This window comes from Tyto alba, unplaced genomic scaffold, assembly GCF_018691265.1.
Source record: "Tyto alba isolate M040663 unplaced genomic scaffold, T.alba_DEE_v4.0 Super-Scaffold_20000042, whole genome shotgun sequence".
NCBI lineage: Eukaryota > Metazoa > Chordata > Aves > Strigiformes > Tytonidae > Tyto > Tyto alba.
The window spans coordinates 15,043,586-15,063,682 of record NW_024881293.1 but is presented as its reverse complement, the minus strand read 5'-3'; the positions used below and the strand labels follow the sequence as shown (position 1 = coordinate 15,063,682).

Here is a 20,097-nt window from a genome sequence, read left to right as displayed (position 1 = left end):
CAGGAGAAACCTGAGGCTATTCACACTGCAGCTCCATACTACATACATCTATAACACTGGAGGGCAAGAGGAAGGTGCCATTACCATCGACAGAGAGAATTACCAGTTTCATAAGCATCCCCTCACTAGTACTTCTCCAAGCAGGTGATCTTGATCTCAGACACAACAACGGACAATGCCATTGTTAATATGTTCTCATCTAACAATTTCTGTATATTAACAAAAGCTAAGTTTTGCTCCAATTCCACTCAATTACTTAAATATGTTCTTTACTAATCATCTGCTTAACAAGATATACCTCAAGTAACAACTGCTTTCTCCATCTTGGGGATATATTCAGTGATGACAGACCACTACATGCCCATCAGTCACGTCCATGGCAGTAGGCTGTGATAAGACAAACTAATCCAGTCATTATTGCAGCAACATGAGAAAGACATCAGGCTCATTTAAAAGGAATAGCTTATTTACTTACCTGTCTTGATAAGGAGGTAAAGTTATTTAAGTTTCTTTGGATGTGATAGTAGTCCTGGGCCCCTTTTTGGCACTTTGAACAATCAACTCTTCCATATGAATGAAAGCATTAATAATTTTTTTTAAAGGACTGAAGGAAAGAAAGAGAGTTGGACAGGGAAAGCAGAGTGGTGAAAACAAAGGAGTTGGCACACAAGTCGGCAGCAATTTAAACTTGATATTCAATGCATCAAAATATTAGTATCAACATCTCAATCCCCTCAGTTCTAGCGCTATATATGCTTACAATATATTTAGATTTTTAAAAAAAGTAAATAAAGACATCACTAGATGCTAAACGAGTTTTAAAAAAGAAAGTGTCAGAACAAGATTGCCACGGTCAAAAGAACACCTCTAGTATGGGCTATAAACTGCTAGAGTTGAGATTCAAAGGCCTGGATCAGCAACTTGCCCTTTCGACAGGACAGCCTGGCAGCCTCTTACTCGGCGAGGACACGGGACTCTGCAGCAGCAACGAACTGGCTTTCCAGAAGTTTCACTCTGTATTCCCCTCTCTTGTGTCCCAAATATCAAGATCCAGCTCTCGGAATGAAGCCCACGACAAAAATGCAAGAGCGTCTCCACTGAAATAACTGGAAGGGGCATAGCACAAATACTCCGTGTAGAGGCTTGACGCAGACTAGAAGAATCTCTACTTTGTGAGAAACATTTAATTCAACACAATGAATTACAAGAGGACAGATTTACAGAATAATAACCATAACAAACTGTTCAAAAAGGAAAATAATTTTCACTGGCTGCAGTACCAGGTAAGGGTCCCCAGAGCAATAGCTGGTAGAGCTGCAGCAAAGTACAATTCAGTCTTCTTGAAGTACTCCAAATGAGCATTATCAAAGAATTTTGTATTTTCAAATCTTTAAGAAAAGAGTTAACGTAGTATCAGTCACTTTGGCATGGGATATTTTTCAAGGAGCTTAATCCTATTCAGATCACTAAGCTGAACTACTCCCAAAGGCTATTACTGCCCAGGCAATTCCCCTGGTCCCTTGCTGTCACTGCTAATCATTCTTACATGATAAAGGCTCTGGGAGCTACTTTCTTCCCCAAGTTTTGGGATACCAACAACTTGTACAATTGGTTAGTGGCACAATATTTAATCCACCACTTTATACTGTACTCTCAGCTGAGACGTCCATGCATGAATTATGCAATGGATACCCTAAGACTAAAATAACTTTTGCAACCTAGTCAACATGTTCTCCAAGCTATAAACTCTCATCTTCCTCCCCTCTCCCTATACTCCCTCCCCAGATAAATCCATTTTTAGCCACAAGTTACCCCAATATGCTCACAGATGTACTAGAAGAGACTGAGGAATCAATCAAGGTACCCATGGTGAAGCCAAATACTTATAAACACATTAAGGCAGGTTTCACATTATTTCATTTTTGGACACAAAATGCTGGTCACTTCACTGCACATGCAAATAAGAAAGATTTAATACTTAATAAAAAGCTTTAAATTCATTTTTAGATATCAATTATAGAAAAATCAACCTTTTTCCTTTCTTGTTTTAAAAGAGGTCAGAACATTACTGCACACGAAAGCAGATGCGTAGACACACCTATTGGAATGGCTCCCCTTCCCTCCACACACAGAAACAGAGGTCAGGGGGTTCTTGGCACCAGAAGAGAAAGGAGGAAGTTTTCCTCACTGTCAGTCGGAAATGAGTCATCCTTCCATTCCGAGCTGAGAAGGTCCTTCTGACCGGACTTAAACCGAAGCAAAATATACCACAGAGTGGGCATATTTATCTTTGAAACTCGACTCGGCTACGCTCGGACACACACACAACCCCGTATCGAAAACATGGCCGGCAGCGCGTTCCGTGGGGTGCTGGAACTAACTGGAAAACCGATTGCCACTGATGTAAGACCAATTCCTCAAGTGTAACTTCCCCTACTAATCAAACCCTCAGGTGGAAGAGGCACTGGCAGTTCATCTCTGAGACTACACTTCCAAGACCAATGTGGTCTTGTGAGGAAAAGGAAATTCAGTGACCGGAATTGACACATGGAATGACAATCCGCAACATAAAATGACCTCCCTACAGTCTGGTACAAACAGGTAGCCTACAGCAGAGTAGCCAAGGAGTGAAACAGCATCTCTCTCACTTGTCTTAGACAGAAAATTGTTTCTATGGGTCATTGTTAAAGGTATTTTGATAGAAAAGTTTAAAAATGTATCACCTATCACTGACCCACAACAAAAAAAAAGACAGGAAATTTGGTTCCTAGTATGCTCCCTCCCACCATTTTTTATTCCTTTATTCCCTCCCACTTTTGCGTTCCCAATTACCCTACCCCTTTAGAAAAAGGAGGGGGAGTAGAGTTTAGTCAAGTTCCATCTTCAAAACTACCCAGCAATTAATGAACCATCAGCTTCTCAACGTTTCCTGAAGTGTACATCAAAACGCTCATAGGTACAGTTGGATTGTTGGTGCAATTTACTTGGCAGACACTCTTGGCTTTGTAAATAGTTGTGCTGACCCTGCTGATAGGGTTTATACTGGGAATTCTTAGATGGAACTCCCTAGAAGAAAGAGAAAAAAAGACCTTGTAAGTCAGTAAGAACTTTTTATATCTTTTTAGCAACTGAGCCCTTAAAAGAATAGAGCACCACTGCCATAACATATCCATTTCTTAATCCCGTTTTTCACCTTCAGCAGACAGTTTCTTCTGGTTCGTTGCTGTTGCCAGACCTTTGTAGTAGAAAGGGATGAAAGATATTCACTTCACATCACAAGATGTCCAAATAAAGCTACTGTTAGTGACAAGGTAAAACAGGAAGATACAGAGAGCCCAGATATAAGATGGTATCTCCCAAAGGCCGAACAGATTTCACGTTATAATCAACCTTCCAGCTTGAAAGACTGCTTAACATAAAATCACTCTTCCTTCTACCTGAAATATAGCTGCCACTCCCTCCAAAGCAGCTTTTCTTTTCTTCTGCTATTCCTCCTAAAAATTCCATTTTTTCCCCTTCCCATTCTTGATTCTTGCCTCACAGGCTCTGAGTGTACATAATGAAGCACTGAGGGTATTTGCTATCCTGTTTCAGTGACAGAACACTAACTGCTTTTCTTAGGCTAAAACTTAAAATGATCAAAAATTAAAATCAGTGAGTTCTGTTTTCATTTCACTGATGATACACAGAGTGCTCCTGGCTAGGGTTACATCCAAGGAACACAGCAAGGAAAAACTCTGCTTCAGCACAGCACACTGCCCCTATATAGTGCAACACAGAACATTTAAGGGAACCCCTGTTGGTGTATTTGCAGAAAATGCCTTTTTCTGCATTGCTACACAGTAATGCTTCGTTATTCAGAGCTATTTTGGTTTCCAAGTCTATAAAAAAAAAATTCTAGTTGCACCTTTACAAAGTTTCACTGTGCAAGTGAAAGTCAGAGATATACCTGAAACCAAGAAGCAAGCCCTTTGTGATACTTTTAAGGGACGCACAATGTAAAGGCACACGTCTGTGGATCCCGTGGTTACTACTGTTACACCATCTTAAACTTTTCAGATGTTTCCAGATTTGAATATATACTTTCAGTTATGTATCAGTATACTGTTACTTTCAGTTTATAAATTCTTACCACATATAAAGCCCTTAGCAACTTCCCTCTTTTCACGATCAGGTTGCCCTTTTCTAACTTTCTACAAATATTTAAGAAATTCCACCAATGTGCCCTCTAATACACCCTGCAAGAAAATGTGTACTAAAAATGCAAAAGTGAGAGAAAAAGGCAGGCAGGAGGAGAAACTGAGTCCATAACACAGCAGCTGTCCTCTTTGCCCACGGTGTCCTCCTGCCTATCATAGGAAGTAATAAATAGCAGGAAAAAAAATTGACATCACAAGACAAATTTTTAAGAACTGATCCACTTTCAAGATAGAATCCTTCAAGCGCTAACATACACGTTCTGGTTACACAGTTAGCCCATCTCACCCAGACATAAGGCCCAGAATACTCCCGGACAACTCAAGCACTCACCAGATGTCATATACCTCAAAATACTTGATTTTTTTTTTTCCCTGAAAGCGTGGCCACTACGCCTTTAAAAACGTGCAAGCTAAAAAGCAAAGATTAGTCAATATATGCTCAGATTCTTTCTGAAAACATTTATGCCTTCAACAAAGTACAGTTTAGAGCAAGAAAGGATGATGTCACATTACCTGGACTATACATTCTCCATCTCCTGGTCATGGTCCTGCTCTTCCTCCTCCTCTTCCTCTTCTCCTTCTTCCTCACCTCCTTCTTTCTCTGAAGGAGCTTCCCCATCTCTTGCTATTTCCTCTACATGGGCAAGCATGTCAGCCATCAGAGCTTCTTCCAGCCTCTTTCGCACCTGCTGCACCAGCTCCTCTTGCTTCCTGCCCCAAATCAATGAACACTGACATCAATCCTCAAAGCTGCCTCTTCCAAGGGAAAGGAATCTTAAATCCCTCATGCGTGAGGCTGAGCAGACAAGCATGGCTTTGAAAGAGCCCTCTAAGAACTGTATTGTAAAAAAATTGCCTGGCATGACGCTATAAATGAAGATGAAAGAAACACTTCAAAAAGTTGGTCAATATTTTCTGTTACAAGTCCTTAGCATTGATTGGACCATTTTCAATTCTGACTGAAATTTGCCTGATCGAGCAGCTGGCTCAAGACTTTTTTTTTTTTTTTTTTTTTTTAATTTCGATTACTAATATTAATTTAAACAAGAAAAAGTAAGCCTACCCTGCTCAGATTTCCAAAAATGAGACTGGAGAAAATTAAGTTTCTGACCATTTCAATCTTTTTGCTCGCTCTCCTTTTGCGTTTTACAGCCCCTTTTCTGTCAAAGTCATAGTAAAGAAGTGATCAACAGCCAGTGGCTCATGGAATGCCTATTTCATCTCAGCCATGGGAAATCATAAAGTTATAATCAGACCATTTTTCCTGGTCATACATGTACAAATCAAGCACAAAAAAAGGTCATTCTGTAATTCAAAGAGATTTATCAGTCAAAACAAGGACTGCCTTTAAACACTGTTAATGAATGCAAAGTAGCATGCTTTCAGGTTAGTGTCCTTGGTATATTCAGTTCTCTATCAAGTGCTTAAAACTGAATTTGACTAGTCTTGATTTAGCAATATAATTCAAGCTATACCTAAATAGATTTCATCCTTGTTCACTGCCAACGCAGCCGTTAGTTTTGTTTGGTCCTGTGCTGACATAGATTAAGGTGAAGAGAATCAAATCACACTGTTCAGGATTCCTCCAATCCCTTGTTTACTTAGAGGTGCCTTAATCAAGGTTACTCAAATACAGACACCTTTTTCAATAAAAGGAGATGTACTCTGACATGAAAAACAAATATGAACCTGAAACCTCAGAGTAACTGAGCATGGTGGAAATAAAAAATAATGGGCTTTAAGTACATGCCTATATGAGACAATCATGTAACAATTTTTTTCTATTCTACTGATAAAGAGGCATGGAAATTAATTCAGTGACCCATAGTGCTCCATCAGACAGTAAAACCTGCCATTAGAAAAAGGGGAGGGTACTGTTTTACCACAAGAAACCTTGTTCCCAGACAGCAAGGGTTATTTCTAATTAATACCTAATATCTTCATCTGTCACCATAAATGCTTTGCAAAGTGGCTGTGAGGTGTTGAGCCAAACTCCAGGATTCTTCTCTACGGCTGCAGACAGCTGTCCAGTGATAGGCATGGTGCTAGTGTGCAGAGCACTAGCTATAGCAGAGAGAAGGGTTTCATCAGTGCAACCGGGTCCAACCCCTGCAAGTGGGAGGAAAAGCAATGATCAACATTGCACAAGACAAAGAACAGCAAATTAGGCCAATTCACATCATTTAAATTTTAATGGCAAAGCACATACCATCATTTACAAAGCTAATACGACATAAATCTCTGTCCTAAACACTTCTAACAGCACCTGTACAACTCTTTCCAAGGTTATTTAAACCTAGCTCATTCCGTTACACAAAAAAACCCCACCAAATTGGGAATGGAAGCTGTTTCCACTCTGCCTCTGGCAGATGAACTAAAAAATAAAAAGTAGAGAAGCTTTTCTTCAGTATCTCCTCAGGACAAAGGGCACTGAGCCTTCCAGGCAGAGTACTAACAGTTCCTGCTGAAGCAGGAACGGTGCACAGCACCGGGGAATGAGGAGGTCAAACACAATACCTTCAGATCACCGCTGATGGGTATCAAAATGCCATCCCTGGAGTTAAGGGCAGACTCTGATTACCTTGTAAACCTTTTGGAAGGTCCATTGTTTTCACCAGCTCCTCTGCAATGTCAAAAGCATTCAGTCCACTTAATTTCTTCTCCCAGAAGAGCTGACATCAAAGAAAGTGTTTATTGGCACAAAACAGAAATGGTAATTCACAACTACACAAAGCACCTGCTTCCTATCAAAAGAGGGAAGAGCACTGCTGCAGACAATTTTATATTGGATTTACCGTAGAAGGGCTCTGCCGTGCCTGACAGCAGGGAACAATCCTCATTGCCAATCAGTCCCAGAACAACTCTTGCCTGATTTGCTGCCTTGAAAGCGACTTTCTTTTCTTCCAAGGACTGGTATTTTCCCTGCTTCTGAACTGGAACAGCAAGGCAACGCTTGCTAGCTTTCATCTAAGTGCACATCGTGTGGGACAGTCTTTTTTACGCACCTATTCCTTTCCTGCTGTCTCACATATACCACAGAAGTTAAGGAATGCAAGAATTGTATCCAAGCTCTTCTCAAGATAAAGCATTATTTTATTCATCTCTAGCAGTTTCTCAAGAGAACAACCATGTCTAGTCCTTTACTGTACTCTGAACCACAGAATCTTGCCAAGCATGAATGCATGGATTGGTGGGAAGTCAAATATTTCACCCAGATACACCTTCAACTCTCAATCCACATGTAGAAGGACAATCAATCAGTACCCGGAGTACCATCTGCCTTGCAAGAAAGCAATTTTATCTAGGTTTTGAGAAACTAAGAAATTACCTCAAACAGTCCACACATGTCCCCTTTTCATGCCTGTCAAAATCTGAGTGCAATTGCTTTTCCAATTACCAGCTCCCAACAAGGGGAGTAAGTACAGTCACAGCCAAAACCACACAGGCTGGATGTTCTCTAGCCTAGGACTTTCAAAGAGGTGAATTTTAAGCCAGCGCATGATGGGACTTAGCACTGCTTTCAAATTTTGAAGAAACACCTGGAGTCTGCTGACCACAGGTTAAAATATACTGCAGTCCTGTAAAATATTTTAAAACTGTAATTTAACAGACTCTTAGATGTATAATGCAGAGAAAGATACAAAAAACGAGTAAGTTTGCCCTATTTTATGCTATATAATAGAAAAGGAAACATATAAACCAAAATGTGCATCTGTATTATACATACAGTATATATCTATTTTTGTATATATACATACATATACATAAACGCTCTAAAGGACCTTGTCAGAATACAGACTCCAATGTTGCCATAAAAAAGAAAAAGGATTACATAAAGAAAGCACAGGCAGGGTCTGTGAAGCTCCAATACAGCAAGTAGTAAGGTGAGCAGCAAAACCCCACAAGTCAGATCACAACACCTTTGTGCAGTGGGGCTGATCCACACACCCGCCTGCACTCACCTATCAATCTCTTCCACAACAGGGATACAAATCTCTATCCAGCTCCGAGTTTTGCATATCAATGCCATATATCTTCAGTGTCCTCCACCTGTCTTAACTAGGCAAGGGGTTCATAGGAATAGCAACACTCTGAACACACATGCTCTTCTTCCTTAGGAAACTATGCTAAAGCCTTACCAACCTAGTTATAAAAACCCAAGAGACAGCAACAACAACAAAAAAAACACCAAAACAAACCACGGAACTCCATTTCACATAGAACCTATCTCACACTTCAGAAAGGCAGTTTTTAAGTTTGCAGAAAAGGTTTTCAGTGTGAGAGGTGGGTAGTTTATAGGATATCTTAAAATGTTATTGAAATCACTTTCCTTCTTGGAATTATATATTTTAATTCCACCAGACCTGCAAGAGTTTAAAATGTACTGATAATTGATACCAGTGACAGAATCTGAACACACTAATGAAGCTGCACATCTAGTTTCCAAAAGCTCTAAAGACGGATTCACTCCAGGAAAGGATTCACAGGATCCCTGGTGTGAACTCTGTGGAGGCAACAGGCTGTCAGCTCTAGGTAATATTAATGAAACGAGAATGCCTTCCAAAGGCTGCTTTGAACAGGTACATCCTATTTTACCAGTGCCCAACTTAAAGCCACATTTCTCCTAAGCATGCTTTTTGCATCCTTTTATTAAGCAAAATTAATCTGAAAGATTAATTTCGGTGTATTCTCTTGTTTGCAGATACACAGCATGATAAGAAAAACACTTTGATTTTGTATTAATAATGACATTCCAAGTGAATTTATGTCCTTATTCATATTGGTAGAGTTAACTACTAATGATACATGCATCTGAAAAGAAGGCCCATGCAGGGGGTACGATCTCTTGCACTGTATCACAAGCACCACATTGTATGTGGTCTGTACAGGAACAGGGATTTCTTGAGACACAAAATTCTTATACAATTGGAACATTTGACAGCGACTCTAATTACAATGCAAATGTCCCCTAAAGTGATTACAATGTCTGTCTAAATTTGTAGATAATGCTTATTTTCAGCATTAAGGAAATGAAGGCTTAACTACAACAGAATTGTGATCTAAACAAAGGTTGGAGTCTCGTTATAAAACACAGTGCAGACAGCATATTAGCATATTGGAAATGGGGTTTGTTCCGATTTTAAAAGCTGGGAGTGCTGTAAGCTATTGTTTCTGAAATATCAGAGACTTCAAACTGCCATGGGCTACTTGTTCAACACCACAAAACTGAAGCGGTTAATTCTGGGACCCTCCCAGCAGCAAAACCAGGAGCTTCTTAGTTCTGGAGAAGAAACTACTAAGCTGCAAGCCTTACCTGCCGGGGCTGGTCCACAGCTTTCTGAGGATCACTCTTCACCTTGTTGCTGGGATGGTTTGTGATCTTTGTGACGGGTTGTTTGAATATGGAGGCTGTCTGTCTGACAGGCAGTGCTGTGTTCAAATCAGGCTTGCCCTAAGCATTTCAAGGAGAAGGAGGGAGAAAGCCCACAAAAATATTTTAAATTTGCTAAAATGCTGCTACAGCCATAAAGATGTACAGCAGGGAAGAGTTCGTGGACTTCAGAACTTGTCTGATTTCAAGCTGTATGAGTTAGACTGCTAAAAATCCATAACTACATTCAAATCTTGCCCGAGACCTAAGAAAATGAAACAGTTTTCCACTCTTTCACATTCTACTTGACATACTAGCCTCCTCTCATTCTAGTTTATACACACTGGTTTCATCCCAATTGTGACAGAATCTAGGAGTCAGAACACCGAGTTTGCAATTTGATCAGCCACTTGTCAAAGTCTTCTGCTTTAGCGATCTACACAATATTTGTAATAATTAGAAAAATTATGAAGTGGTATTTAGAGACTGTTTTGTGAATCCAGAAATGATTCTAAACCATTCTGTGTATTTCCAGCTGTGGACAGCGAAAAACAAATCAATATAGCTGGAATCTTGATTGCTTTTTTTACCTTCGTTTCTTAGCAAAACTCAGCTTTTAAACAGAGTTCGTAGCAATCAAGTTTTCACTACATGACTGCATTTCACATTAGTGGAAACATCGGAAGACCATTCCTCTTTCCCAAGATCTAACATGCACGTCTTGAAACGGCTGTAGGACATACTTTGTTCTTGAGGATGCAGACACTGCGTCTGCTTAACATATTTATTCATGAGATGTAGAAAAGATGTATTCAGGACAAATATAATTCTGAACCATCTGTGTGCTAATCCATTGATAAGTCAATTATAACTATTTGTCCATTTATTGAAAGGTTTGGGCAGAATTTTTAGCCTATGAGATGTGTGTTAGCTGCTGGTCTTTGCAGCAGGGTATGTTTCTTTTAAAATATCACTACAGCACCTAGCACTGTAAGTAAATGTTCCAGTCACTGATGATGATGATTCTTGACTGGATGACATATTCAGAAAATAAGCCTTATGACATTTGCCACATTTAACGTTTAGGTGCATAGACATAAGCTTTTGGGTCCTGAAAAAGCTTTTAGCATCCGATTGAAGATACTTAAGAATGACTCAAGCCAAACTATCCAGACAGGCAGTATACCAATGTCACTGTAATCTTGACTAAACCTTAACAATCAGAATTACCAGGTGTCAAACACAGACTCTTTTATTTTGTTCTACAAATCGGCCTGGCCATCCGCCTGCCTCTTCCACTTTTTGCCTGAAATGCATCCCCTCCTCAGGTCAGGTCCAAAGCTGAGAGACCAGCATGGCCCACGGGCAGCTCCAGGGAGCTGCTCGCGGGAGGCTGCGTTACCTCCTCATCCCCGCTGCCCCACGCCACTCTTCCAAACCAGACCAAAATGCCAGAGCAGAAGGGAGCTGCTGCACAGCCACAGGAGCCAGCCGGAGATCTGGGGCTCTGGAGGAGATCATGCCTGAGAAGGTGACCTCACAGTCCAGGGAGGGGGAAAAAGATGCCAGCCCTCTCTCCAGTCCTTCCATATAGAAGATTTAGCAGTACCGCAATAGTCTTCCATGGTATCAGTACCCTGGAAGAATCAGTGCAGTGCAGTATTTGTCCAACACCCCGTAACAGAGATTTTTGTCATCTCATACAACTCCACTTTCACACATTAGTTTCAAAATGCTTAATTTTCACACTATCACAGACATTGTTCTGAGAGGCAGGCTGGCCAGCATGACAGCAGACAGCAAGCAGAAAGCTGACGCTGCATCTTAGTCTTACTTTGGCTTGGTTGGAACAGTCATAGCGCATCCTCTGCCTATTCTTGTTCATTTTATTCATCAACATTTTTCCTGTGCGGAAGTCAAAAGTGCTCAGGTCCATCGAGCTCCCCAGGTAGCGTGCCAACTGGGGCTTGCTTCGGAACTTTTTACCACTTGGGCTGAAAAAAAAGCACAGAAAAGAAACAAAGAGGGAAATTAAAACCCTCTGGACTTCAACTGCAACTCAGAAGAGGCAATTTTTATTTCCTTCATGAAAAACAACATGTGCTGAACTTCCAAGAATGAAGCTCACATTAAACTCTAAATGGGTATTACTGCTTTCATATTAACTCCTCCTCATGATTACTGTGGAAGAAACAAATTAAGTGCAGAATACAATAAAATGTTTTTATACGTAAAGAGGAAGATTCAGACCAGCTGAACATAGCACAACTCACACAATGACCGACATGGGAGGTATCAGCACAAACGTATTTATCACTCAGTTGCCTCAAATCATAAATGGCCATTTTCAAGCATAATTTATTCTCTCAGGAGTGTTACGTTTGACTGGCACTGGACTCCTTTCCCCTCACCCCGGCCTCCAATAGCACACTCAGGTTTGATTACAAGACTTTGGTAGCATTCTGAACACTTAACTTCAGGAATACAGAGTAGCAAGAAGAAAGAAGGTAAGTTAGCTGTTGACAAGCTGCAAAGTAAAGAATTACAAAGCTTAAGTGTTGCAAAGATAAAGGTTAAAACTTTAGAAAACTTTCCATTAATAGCAAAACACCTGGTTTCACATGAAAGACTACAACCCGGCAAGCAGGCACAAATTACTCCAACTCCTTGGTGGTGGTGTTTGTTGTTTTTTTTTTTTCCTAAATAATATAATATAAACTTTTGCAACTAGAAAAAGCACTGCTAAGTAAGCTCTTTTAGCTTTTACGCATAAAGCAAAAATAAAGCAAAAATAAATCAATGTGTTATGACTGCAGTGTAGAACTATACAGACAAACACAATAAGCACTCATTCTCATTTAGCATCGTAACAATGTCTCTTTAATCCCTTAATTTCCCTCATTTCTAGTTCTCTGCATCTTGCATATTCAAATTTAGTACCCATCGAGTAGAAGTTCACTCCACATACGCCTATCATACTAAACACAGGTTAGTTGGGTGAAAGGCATTTTAAGAGCAAAATGCCAGTTACCACTCCACCCCTATTTATCCATTTCTTTCTTTTGAAGAGCGGTTACTAGTGCTAGAACACTTTTTTCAGCCATACTGCATGGAAGTGGGGTGATCTCTTCCCTGGCCTGCAGACACCCTCCGCTCTCACTGTACCAAGGATCTCATTTAGAAGATGCCAGGTCGCATCCCAGCGGGACCGCGCTGGTAGGCTGTCCGTTGTACGCACGGGTGGCACCCATGAGCTCAGCAACTCCACAACATCCAAGCCCTGAACTTCAGATGACTACAAGCAGTACCTACACATTAGAGTCCCCATTTTTCTACTGATGAGAGAAATGGTATCAATGCAACTTATACCTGCCGGAGACAAATCAACACCAGTGAGGTTCAAACGCTTTCTGGGATGCTTGGAGCTCTGTAATTAAGGTTACCTTCTGTTATTCCTGAAGCAAGAAATTCAGGCTACTTGTTGCAAGGTTTCTACTTGAAGGTCAAGAATAATTTGAAATAATAAAGTTGCCACAGGATGAGAGGAAAGAAGTATTGCTAACTATTTCAGCAGCATAGATTCCACTCTACCACAGTGGTGGTGGTCACACTGGTAAGATACTAACAACCCCTCTAGGGTCTTCTCAAAGGAAAAAGCTTCTTTTCAACACATTATCTGCTTCCCTGAAGCCTTTATTAGGGGAAAGGTCTGAAAAAACAGCATAAGTATAGAATTTCTACTATGGGACAGTGACAAACCAATTAGTCTAAATCAGACTCTGTAAGAAGAAAAAAAAAATAAATAAAAAAACAGAAAGAACACAAGTATTAAAAGCTCTCCAAAACCTGAGAGACAAGGTTAATGTGAATGCTACCAAAACTGAAACCTGAAAAAGTCTGTCACAGGACTTGCACCCAAAAGGCTGTGGTCATCCCCCTCCACAGCATCTGCTTGGGAAGCTCCTGGCCTTGGTCGCTCCCAAGCTGCTTATCCTGCCCTGTACCTACTCCCTGCCACCACCACTGCTCAAGCATGAAAGCGTTCATGCAAATGCACGGTTAACCAGATGGGGAAAATAATCCATCTTCAGAGGGTAGGGAAGAAGAGGAGGAAACACTTTATCACTGGTTATTCCTCAGCTGGACCACTTCATTACGGAGCTGCACACTCAGGCCAGAAGACGACAGAGAGTAGCAATAAGCAGAGAGAAACAGAGACTGAGTCCAGTCTCAAATTTAAAACCATTTTTTAAAAATATAAAAGGAGTTATATGCCTCAATCCAGAAAGAGGAATAACCACCTCCAGCAGCTTTTAGGCCAGAGCCATCACTGCCATCAGTGAGGCTGAGAAGATACTCCTACTATATGAATAATATGACACTGCTTCCTCTTCCAAGAGCCGCAGCTCCAATTTACAGTTTAGTGTCTTAGCAATTTTTAAAATAATACATTACAGTGAATTGTGCACTTAGAAATGCAGTGTAACTTCCAGAACAACAGAGCCAGATACACTCAGAGACAGTATTTTAAATGAACATAGCCCATTAGATTTTTCTTTAGTGTCTGTTATAGTAATTTTGCAATGGATCTGAAAAGCTGCCCAAAGTCCACATACATCTGAAAAAACCCACCTGAAATGACTGAGAGTCCTGTCTCTTCCTGGGGAAGCTTGGCCCAAAGGAAAAGCACTGAAATGTTCAGAAGAAAAACTTTTATTCTGGTTATGTCTTGAAAAATGCAATACTATACCAAACTTCTGTGGAACAATGGCAGACCGGGGAACAAAGCTACAACTCAAAGCTGACAGTAAACACAGACAGAAGGGAAGTGGTTGGCGTGCTCTGGAGCTCCTGGGGTCCCTCTGGCAGGAGCACGGTAGGACACAGCCATTGAGGACACCTACAGACACCCAAGGGGGTGGGGGGGGTGGGGGTTGGAAAAAGGCAGCCAAAAAAACCCACAAAACTTGAGCAGCAGGATTGCGTGCTGCGTGTCACAAGGCACAGAAACGGTAAACCAGCGTTTATGAATTCTGAACGTTGTTAAAATGCTTGTGTGCCCTTTAAATATCACAAAATACGACATTTATCTCCTACCATGCCAGAGCAAAAGCTTTGCTCTGCACTCCTGTTTTTGATATACAAATATTTCAAAGAGAGCCAGAAGAGAGACATCCTGGTACAAAGCTGCAAAACCCAACCTCTTCTAAATAATACTGCAGGCACTCATACCGTGAGTGTGCTGTACGTGGGTCCTGAATTAGGGTCTTTCACACTTCACCACGTCCGCGTTACAAAAAGCAAGGCAACTGCAAAGTTGCAAACGATTTTACATGCTCGTCCATCAAAAGCTCCAACACATTATCTGCTTGCGCAGCCTGCCTCGGCGCGAACGAAACGAACCCGAAGAGGACGGAGGGGTGGTATGAGCAAACCCAAGCCACCCTCTCTTGTTATTCACAGACTTTTGGGGCGAGGATTAAGCTGAATGCATGGCAGCCTATTGAAGGGCCAGGCGCTGCCAGGTGCCCGCTGCTCTCCATGTGCAGCTCACCCTTTGTTTCCTGCCTTATATTCTTAAGGAGAGACCGATTGCAAGCCCAGGCCCTCTCCCCTCCTCCCTCATTACACAAGTCTCCTCCCCTCCGCTCTCCCCATTTAGCCTACAGAGGATCTGCACAACTTGGAAAGCAAGGGACAAAAGACAAAAAAACCTGAACAAACCCAGACGTCGCCTGCCTTTTCAAGAAACGCAGACAGGAATAACCTAGGTTATCAACAGCGTATGCCTAAGGTAATCAATAACCTAGGGTAATCAATAGCATATGCCCAAAGCCTCCTTTCCTTTGCGGAAGGGCGATGGGCATAATGCAAAAAATCTTTCCTCCTCCATTTCAATCGTGCTCCCTCCTGCGTGGAGCTGGGGAGTCACAGCCCACCCCAGCCTCCCCCCGCTGCGCTTCTCTCCCCAGCTCTCTCCAGGCAAAGCCTGGCACCGGGGGCCCTTCGGGTGCTGTTCACCCCTGACACTGCTTCCGAGGGAGAGATGACTCCCTGGGACACCTCGCACGCTGCCACACCTTAGTTCCCCCTCTCCCGCAGCATCTTCACGTTATCCCCGGCTGCAGCATCCGCACCAAGTCCTGCCCCGGCGGTCCCACGCTCCGACAACGCGGTTGTCCCGGGACGGGCTGGCACAGCCATACTGGCAGCTTTCACCAGGTCGCACGCAGAAAGCACTGGTGGGAACAAGCAAGACCCGGTGGCTCCTCCAGCTGCCGTAACCCACCCCGCACCCTCACACACCCGCGCAGCGCAGCGGCGTCTCCCCGTCCCTCTGGTAACGGGCGCCCTCGGCTCCGCACGGAGCAGCCTTGGGGCATCGAGCTGTCCCTTGTCACTGGCTGTCCTGGGCAATATTTACATGCACCCCGCACTGCTGCCAGCAGAAGTGTGTACGGGATGCTCCCTGCCCCCGTAGGGCGTGAGGGTTGTCTTTGTTCAGTAACTTGGGCTCCAAACACACACACACACACACACAAAAAAAAAAAACCCAAACAAACCCCAAAGAACTTTGATACATAGAAAATCTCTCAAATTTCCAGAAGCACCCCACCCCTAAACAAGAAGCCCAGTGGCAGTCCCACAACACAGGAATGAGCCCAAATACAAGGAGCCATTCTTATAAGGCTCATCTTGAGTATCACAAGAGCTTCCCTGGAGGAGCCATGGGTATAACAGAACAACCAAGAAAGAGCAAAGTACAGTCTCAGTAAAAGCATTCTCCTCCACAATTTTTTTGGGGGAAAAAAAAGTATACAGACCAAAATATACTTGGGGGGGTTTAAAAATGTTTTCTTCAACTTTTTACATAGGTGCTGGACAGGTAAGAAATTCAGAACAAAATAAGCAATCTGTTAAATTTTCCAGAACAGCGATGGCAACAACTCCTCAAAGCAGAGATGAGCAGCAATCCCAAACTTCTCAGATACTTGGTCATTAAACCTTCAGCAGAAAAATACTATGAAAAAAAGCCACATAAACCAGCACTAAATTCTCCTTCCCCTAGGTGAGAACACTGAGTTTGAAGAGAGCCTTTGTAGCCAAAACTCTCTCAAAGACAATCTGCCACTTTCACAGAATCTCTGAGATGCTTCCCTTCCTCAAATCCTGCACCCCTGTACCTTTCCTAATCACTCCAAATTTGGACCACAAGCCCCACCACATCAGCCAGGCACCCTCTTGGGTTTCCCACCTCTTAAGCCACAGGCAGACAAGAGAATGCACTCCAGTTAAAAAATTTCTGCACAATCAACAGCTGGTAAGCGCGAGGTTATAGGACTGTTTCTAAAAATCCACCCAGGGACTTATACCTCAAGGAGAATTTAGTTTCCAGCCAGTGACCAGCTCACACAGACTCACATCTCACAGGCTGAACATACTCAGCACAACCCATTTGTCTTGTCGCCCAAAGCAGAACTCATATTCAACAGAAACCTTCAGGCAGAAAGCATATGCTGCTAATGCTCAGGGTTATAAAAGAAACCCTCCAAATAGAAAGCACAGTAGCCCTAAACAACGGTTCGGAAACGCAGTAACTGCCACCCTGCCACTGATCAGCTCAGCTCAGCGTTAATTCTCAAGGCTGGTTAGTGCACACGAGAGCGCTTGTTTACAAACCACAAAAGCAACTGTCCACAAACACTTACTGCATCTGTACATTCAGGGTAACCGGGCAAAAAAAATCACCCAAGTAAACAACAGGTAGAAACGGCAGAGCTATTAATAAATTACCACACACATATTTTCCCACTGTAAGATAATGCAACAGTAACCAAAAATTAGTGCAGCAGGGCCCTATTATACCTTTGATCTCTGTCCAAATTGATATAAGGCGAAAATCCATTATAACTTGGGAATAAAAATATGCTACTTATGCTCTCTCCTCCTCCTTTTAAAGTTCAGCTCTGGGACTGCAACTTTACAAACAGAGTAAGTTCTTGGAAAAACAGGGATCTTTTAAGCTTTCAGCTGCACCTCCCCACCTGCTGCCAGTGGTCTTCTCCCCACGGACTCCCAGCTGCAGTGGTGGAGCCAGCACTTCCAGCTTTACGCTCTTGAGGATATTTGCTGGTTCACTCACCACCCAGCACAGCACACTTTTCTCACTAGCATAATCTGATTTTAAAAAAAAAAAAAAAAAAAAAAGAAAGAAACCTAACGTGTAGAAGTTGACGGCATAGATTTTGCCAACTCGAAAGGCCAGATAAGGACACCTAGATCACTCTGCTACACTCTTCCAGCTCCCCATGGACCCAAGTTTCACACATCAACTCACGGGTGCACGCAGGCTGCCTCTTATGGGTGCAGGAAGGATCCATATGGCCCACCTACAGCCGTATGAGACATACATTGGTATTAATAGAAATCCTTCAGGCAGAGCAGGCAGCTCTCGGGCCATATGCTTCCCCCAGCAGCGACTCTCAGAGGATAACGCACCCCGAGCCCTGCCCCGGCCTCTCAGCGACACCAACAGCCGCCACCGCGGGCAGGCAAATGCTCCTCTCTTCACCCTACCCCCAACTCCTCCACATACAGAAAAAGCAGCAGGCAGAGCCCCAAGAAGGCGGGCAGCCGCTCTCGCTGATACCCCGGCTACTTCGCAAACGCCTTATTTATTGGACATTTAAAAAAAAAAAAATAATAATTGTCTTCGCTAGGCACAAGCCACGCTGAAGGGCCGAAAGGGTTCCCGAAAGGCCACTGCCCCCCTTCCACGGTGCCCACCACCCCACGGCGGGCCGGTGGCGGAAAGCACACACACCCCCCCCCCCCCCCCGAGACGCCAGCGCACGCCCCGACGGTACCTATAGGTGCACACCCGGTGCCTATAGCCCCGCCAGCCCCCCCCCCCCCCCCCCCCACCTGTAGCGTCAGGCAGGGCCGGCGCCTCCCCCGGCGCCCCGGCCCGGCCTCCCAGCGGGGGGGGGGGGGGGCGCTCCCGGCACCCCGCCGCAAGGCAGCGCGGTCCCAGCCCCGTCCCCGGGGCCCGAGGCGGAGCCGCCGCGGCCCGGCCCGGCCCGGCCCGGCGCTCCCACCTCTTCCGCTCCATCGCGGCCCGGCCCGGCCCGGTCCCTCCTGGCTCCGGCCGCCGCCGCCTCCCGCCGGCTCTTCCCAGCCGCCGCGCTCTCCTCCCGCCGCCGGCTGTGCCGCGCTCCCGCCTCCCCCCCCCCGCCCCGGGAGGCGGCGCTGCGGCCGCGGCTCGTCCCGCCGCCCCCCCCGAGCGCGGCCTCCGCCGCCGCGGCCCTGGCGCCGCTCCGCGCTCCGCCGCCCTCCCGCCTCCCCCACGCCGAAGGCGGCCGCTCCGCTCCGCCCGCCCCCGCGGTTCCGGCTCCCGCCCCTTCCACCGGGTCCGCGCCTCCCACCTTTTTTCCCGCCGCGGTTGGATCCCTCCGCCCGCGCACGCCGCGGGGATATAGTCCCTCCTCCCCGCCGCCCCGCTCGGCGGGAAGCCGGTCCCGTCACCCCCCCCCCCCCCCCCCCAGCCTTTACCCCAGCGCCTGGCGCCGCGGCCCCCCCCGGTGTCCCGGCAGCGCCGCTTTGGGCATCTTCCCCCGTGCCCGGCCCGGCCGCTCTGGCGGCCCCGCCCCCCGCCGCCCCGCCCCCCCGGACCCGGTGTCACGTCCCGCGGGACCCCGGTGGGCTGAGCGGGGCTGCTGGGCACCACGGGCCCGCTCGGGCGGGGGTCGGTAGCGCAGCCCCGAGCCCTCCTCCTGGGAGAAGGTCCAAAAAGATCCATCCAAAAAACCAAAAACAAAAAACCAAAAACAAAAAAACAAAAAGAAAAAAACAAAAAGAAAAAAACAAAAAGAAAAAAACAAAAAGGAAAAAAACAAAAAGGAAAAAAACAAAAAGGAAAAAAACAAAAAGGAAAAAAACAAAAAGGAAAAAACAAAAACAAAAAAACAAAAACAAAACAAAAAAAAACACAAAAAAAACCAAAAACAGAAAACCAAAAACAAAAAAAACAAAAACAAAAAACCAAAAACCGAAAACCAAAAACCAAAAACCAAAAACAAAAACAAAAACAAACAAAAAACCAAAAAAACAAAACAAAACAAAACAAAAAACCAACACACACTCACAAAGCAAAACAAACCAAACAAAACTTCAAACAAAACGAACGAGAAGGAAGAAAAGCTGCTCTGGAGGAGGTGCTGTGAAGACAAAGCAAGGAGAAGTTTTTCAGGAAAAAGCGTAAAGCACAACCTATTGCAGACGACTCGCTGCGGGAAGCCCGGGGAGCGGCTGCCCCCGCCCCCCCCAGCACCCACCCGCACGGCCCAGCACCCACCCACAGCCCCCGCTGCGGTCACGCACAACCCAGCACCTCTGTTCTGGCAGCCACGTGCTGAAAACCACGGAGCGCCACGAGGCAGCCTGCCTTCCGCGGCGAGTCATTCAGTTTTCTTTAAAGAACAAACGCTGTCTTAGGGTTTCGTTAAGAATCCTGCACGGACCGGCAGT

At 44.4% G+C, this 20,097-nt stretch overlaps 1 protein-coding gene across 5 annotated transcripts; it reads right to left on the bottom strand.

The window, feature by feature from the left end:
- Nucleotides 1-1,166: 1,166 nt before the first annotated feature.
- MBD3 (methyl-CpG binding domain protein 3) lies at nt 1,167-20,085 on the bottom strand. Of its 5 annotated transcripts, none has more exons than XM_033005122.2 (8): nt 19,961-20,085; nt 14,203-14,259; nt 11,405-11,564; nt 9,514-9,651; nt 6,781-6,871; nt 6,131-6,308; nt 4,713-4,910; nt 1,167-3,066 (listed from the first exon to the last, which is right to left on the bottom strand). In XM_033005122.2, exons 1-7 carry the CDS (start codon nt 20,029-20,031, stop codon nt 4,718-4,720), a joined length of 888 nt encoding a protein of 295 aa, XP_032861013.1. In that variant the 5' UTR covers nt 20,032-20,085; the 3' UTR covers nt 1,167-3,066; nt 4,713-4,717. The 5 variants fall into 5 exon arrangements, with proteins under 5 accessions (XP_032861013.1, XP_042650737.1, XP_032861014.2 ...); XM_042794803.1 differs by lacking the exon at nt 19,961-20,085 and adding an exon at nt 19,123-19,231; XM_033005123.2 differs by lacking the exon at nt 19,961-20,085 and adding an exon at nt 18,669-18,696.
- Between the last annotated feature and the right edge of the window lie 12 nt (nt 20,086-20,097).

Coding starts and splice junctions, on each gene's coding strand:
- MBD3 (XM_033005122.2), bottom strand. CDS start 20,031: ATGACTCGCCGCGGAAGGCAGGCTGCCTCGTGGCGCTCCGTGGTTTTC. Junction 11,565..14,202: donor AGGACTCTCAGTCATTTCAG/GTGGGTTTTTTC, acceptor CTTTTTTTTCAG/CCCAAGTGGTAAAAAGTTCC. Junction 6,872..9,513: donor CTGTGGACCAGCCCCGGCAG/GTAAGGCTTGCA, acceptor CTTTGATGTCAG/CTCTTCTGGGAGAAGAAATT.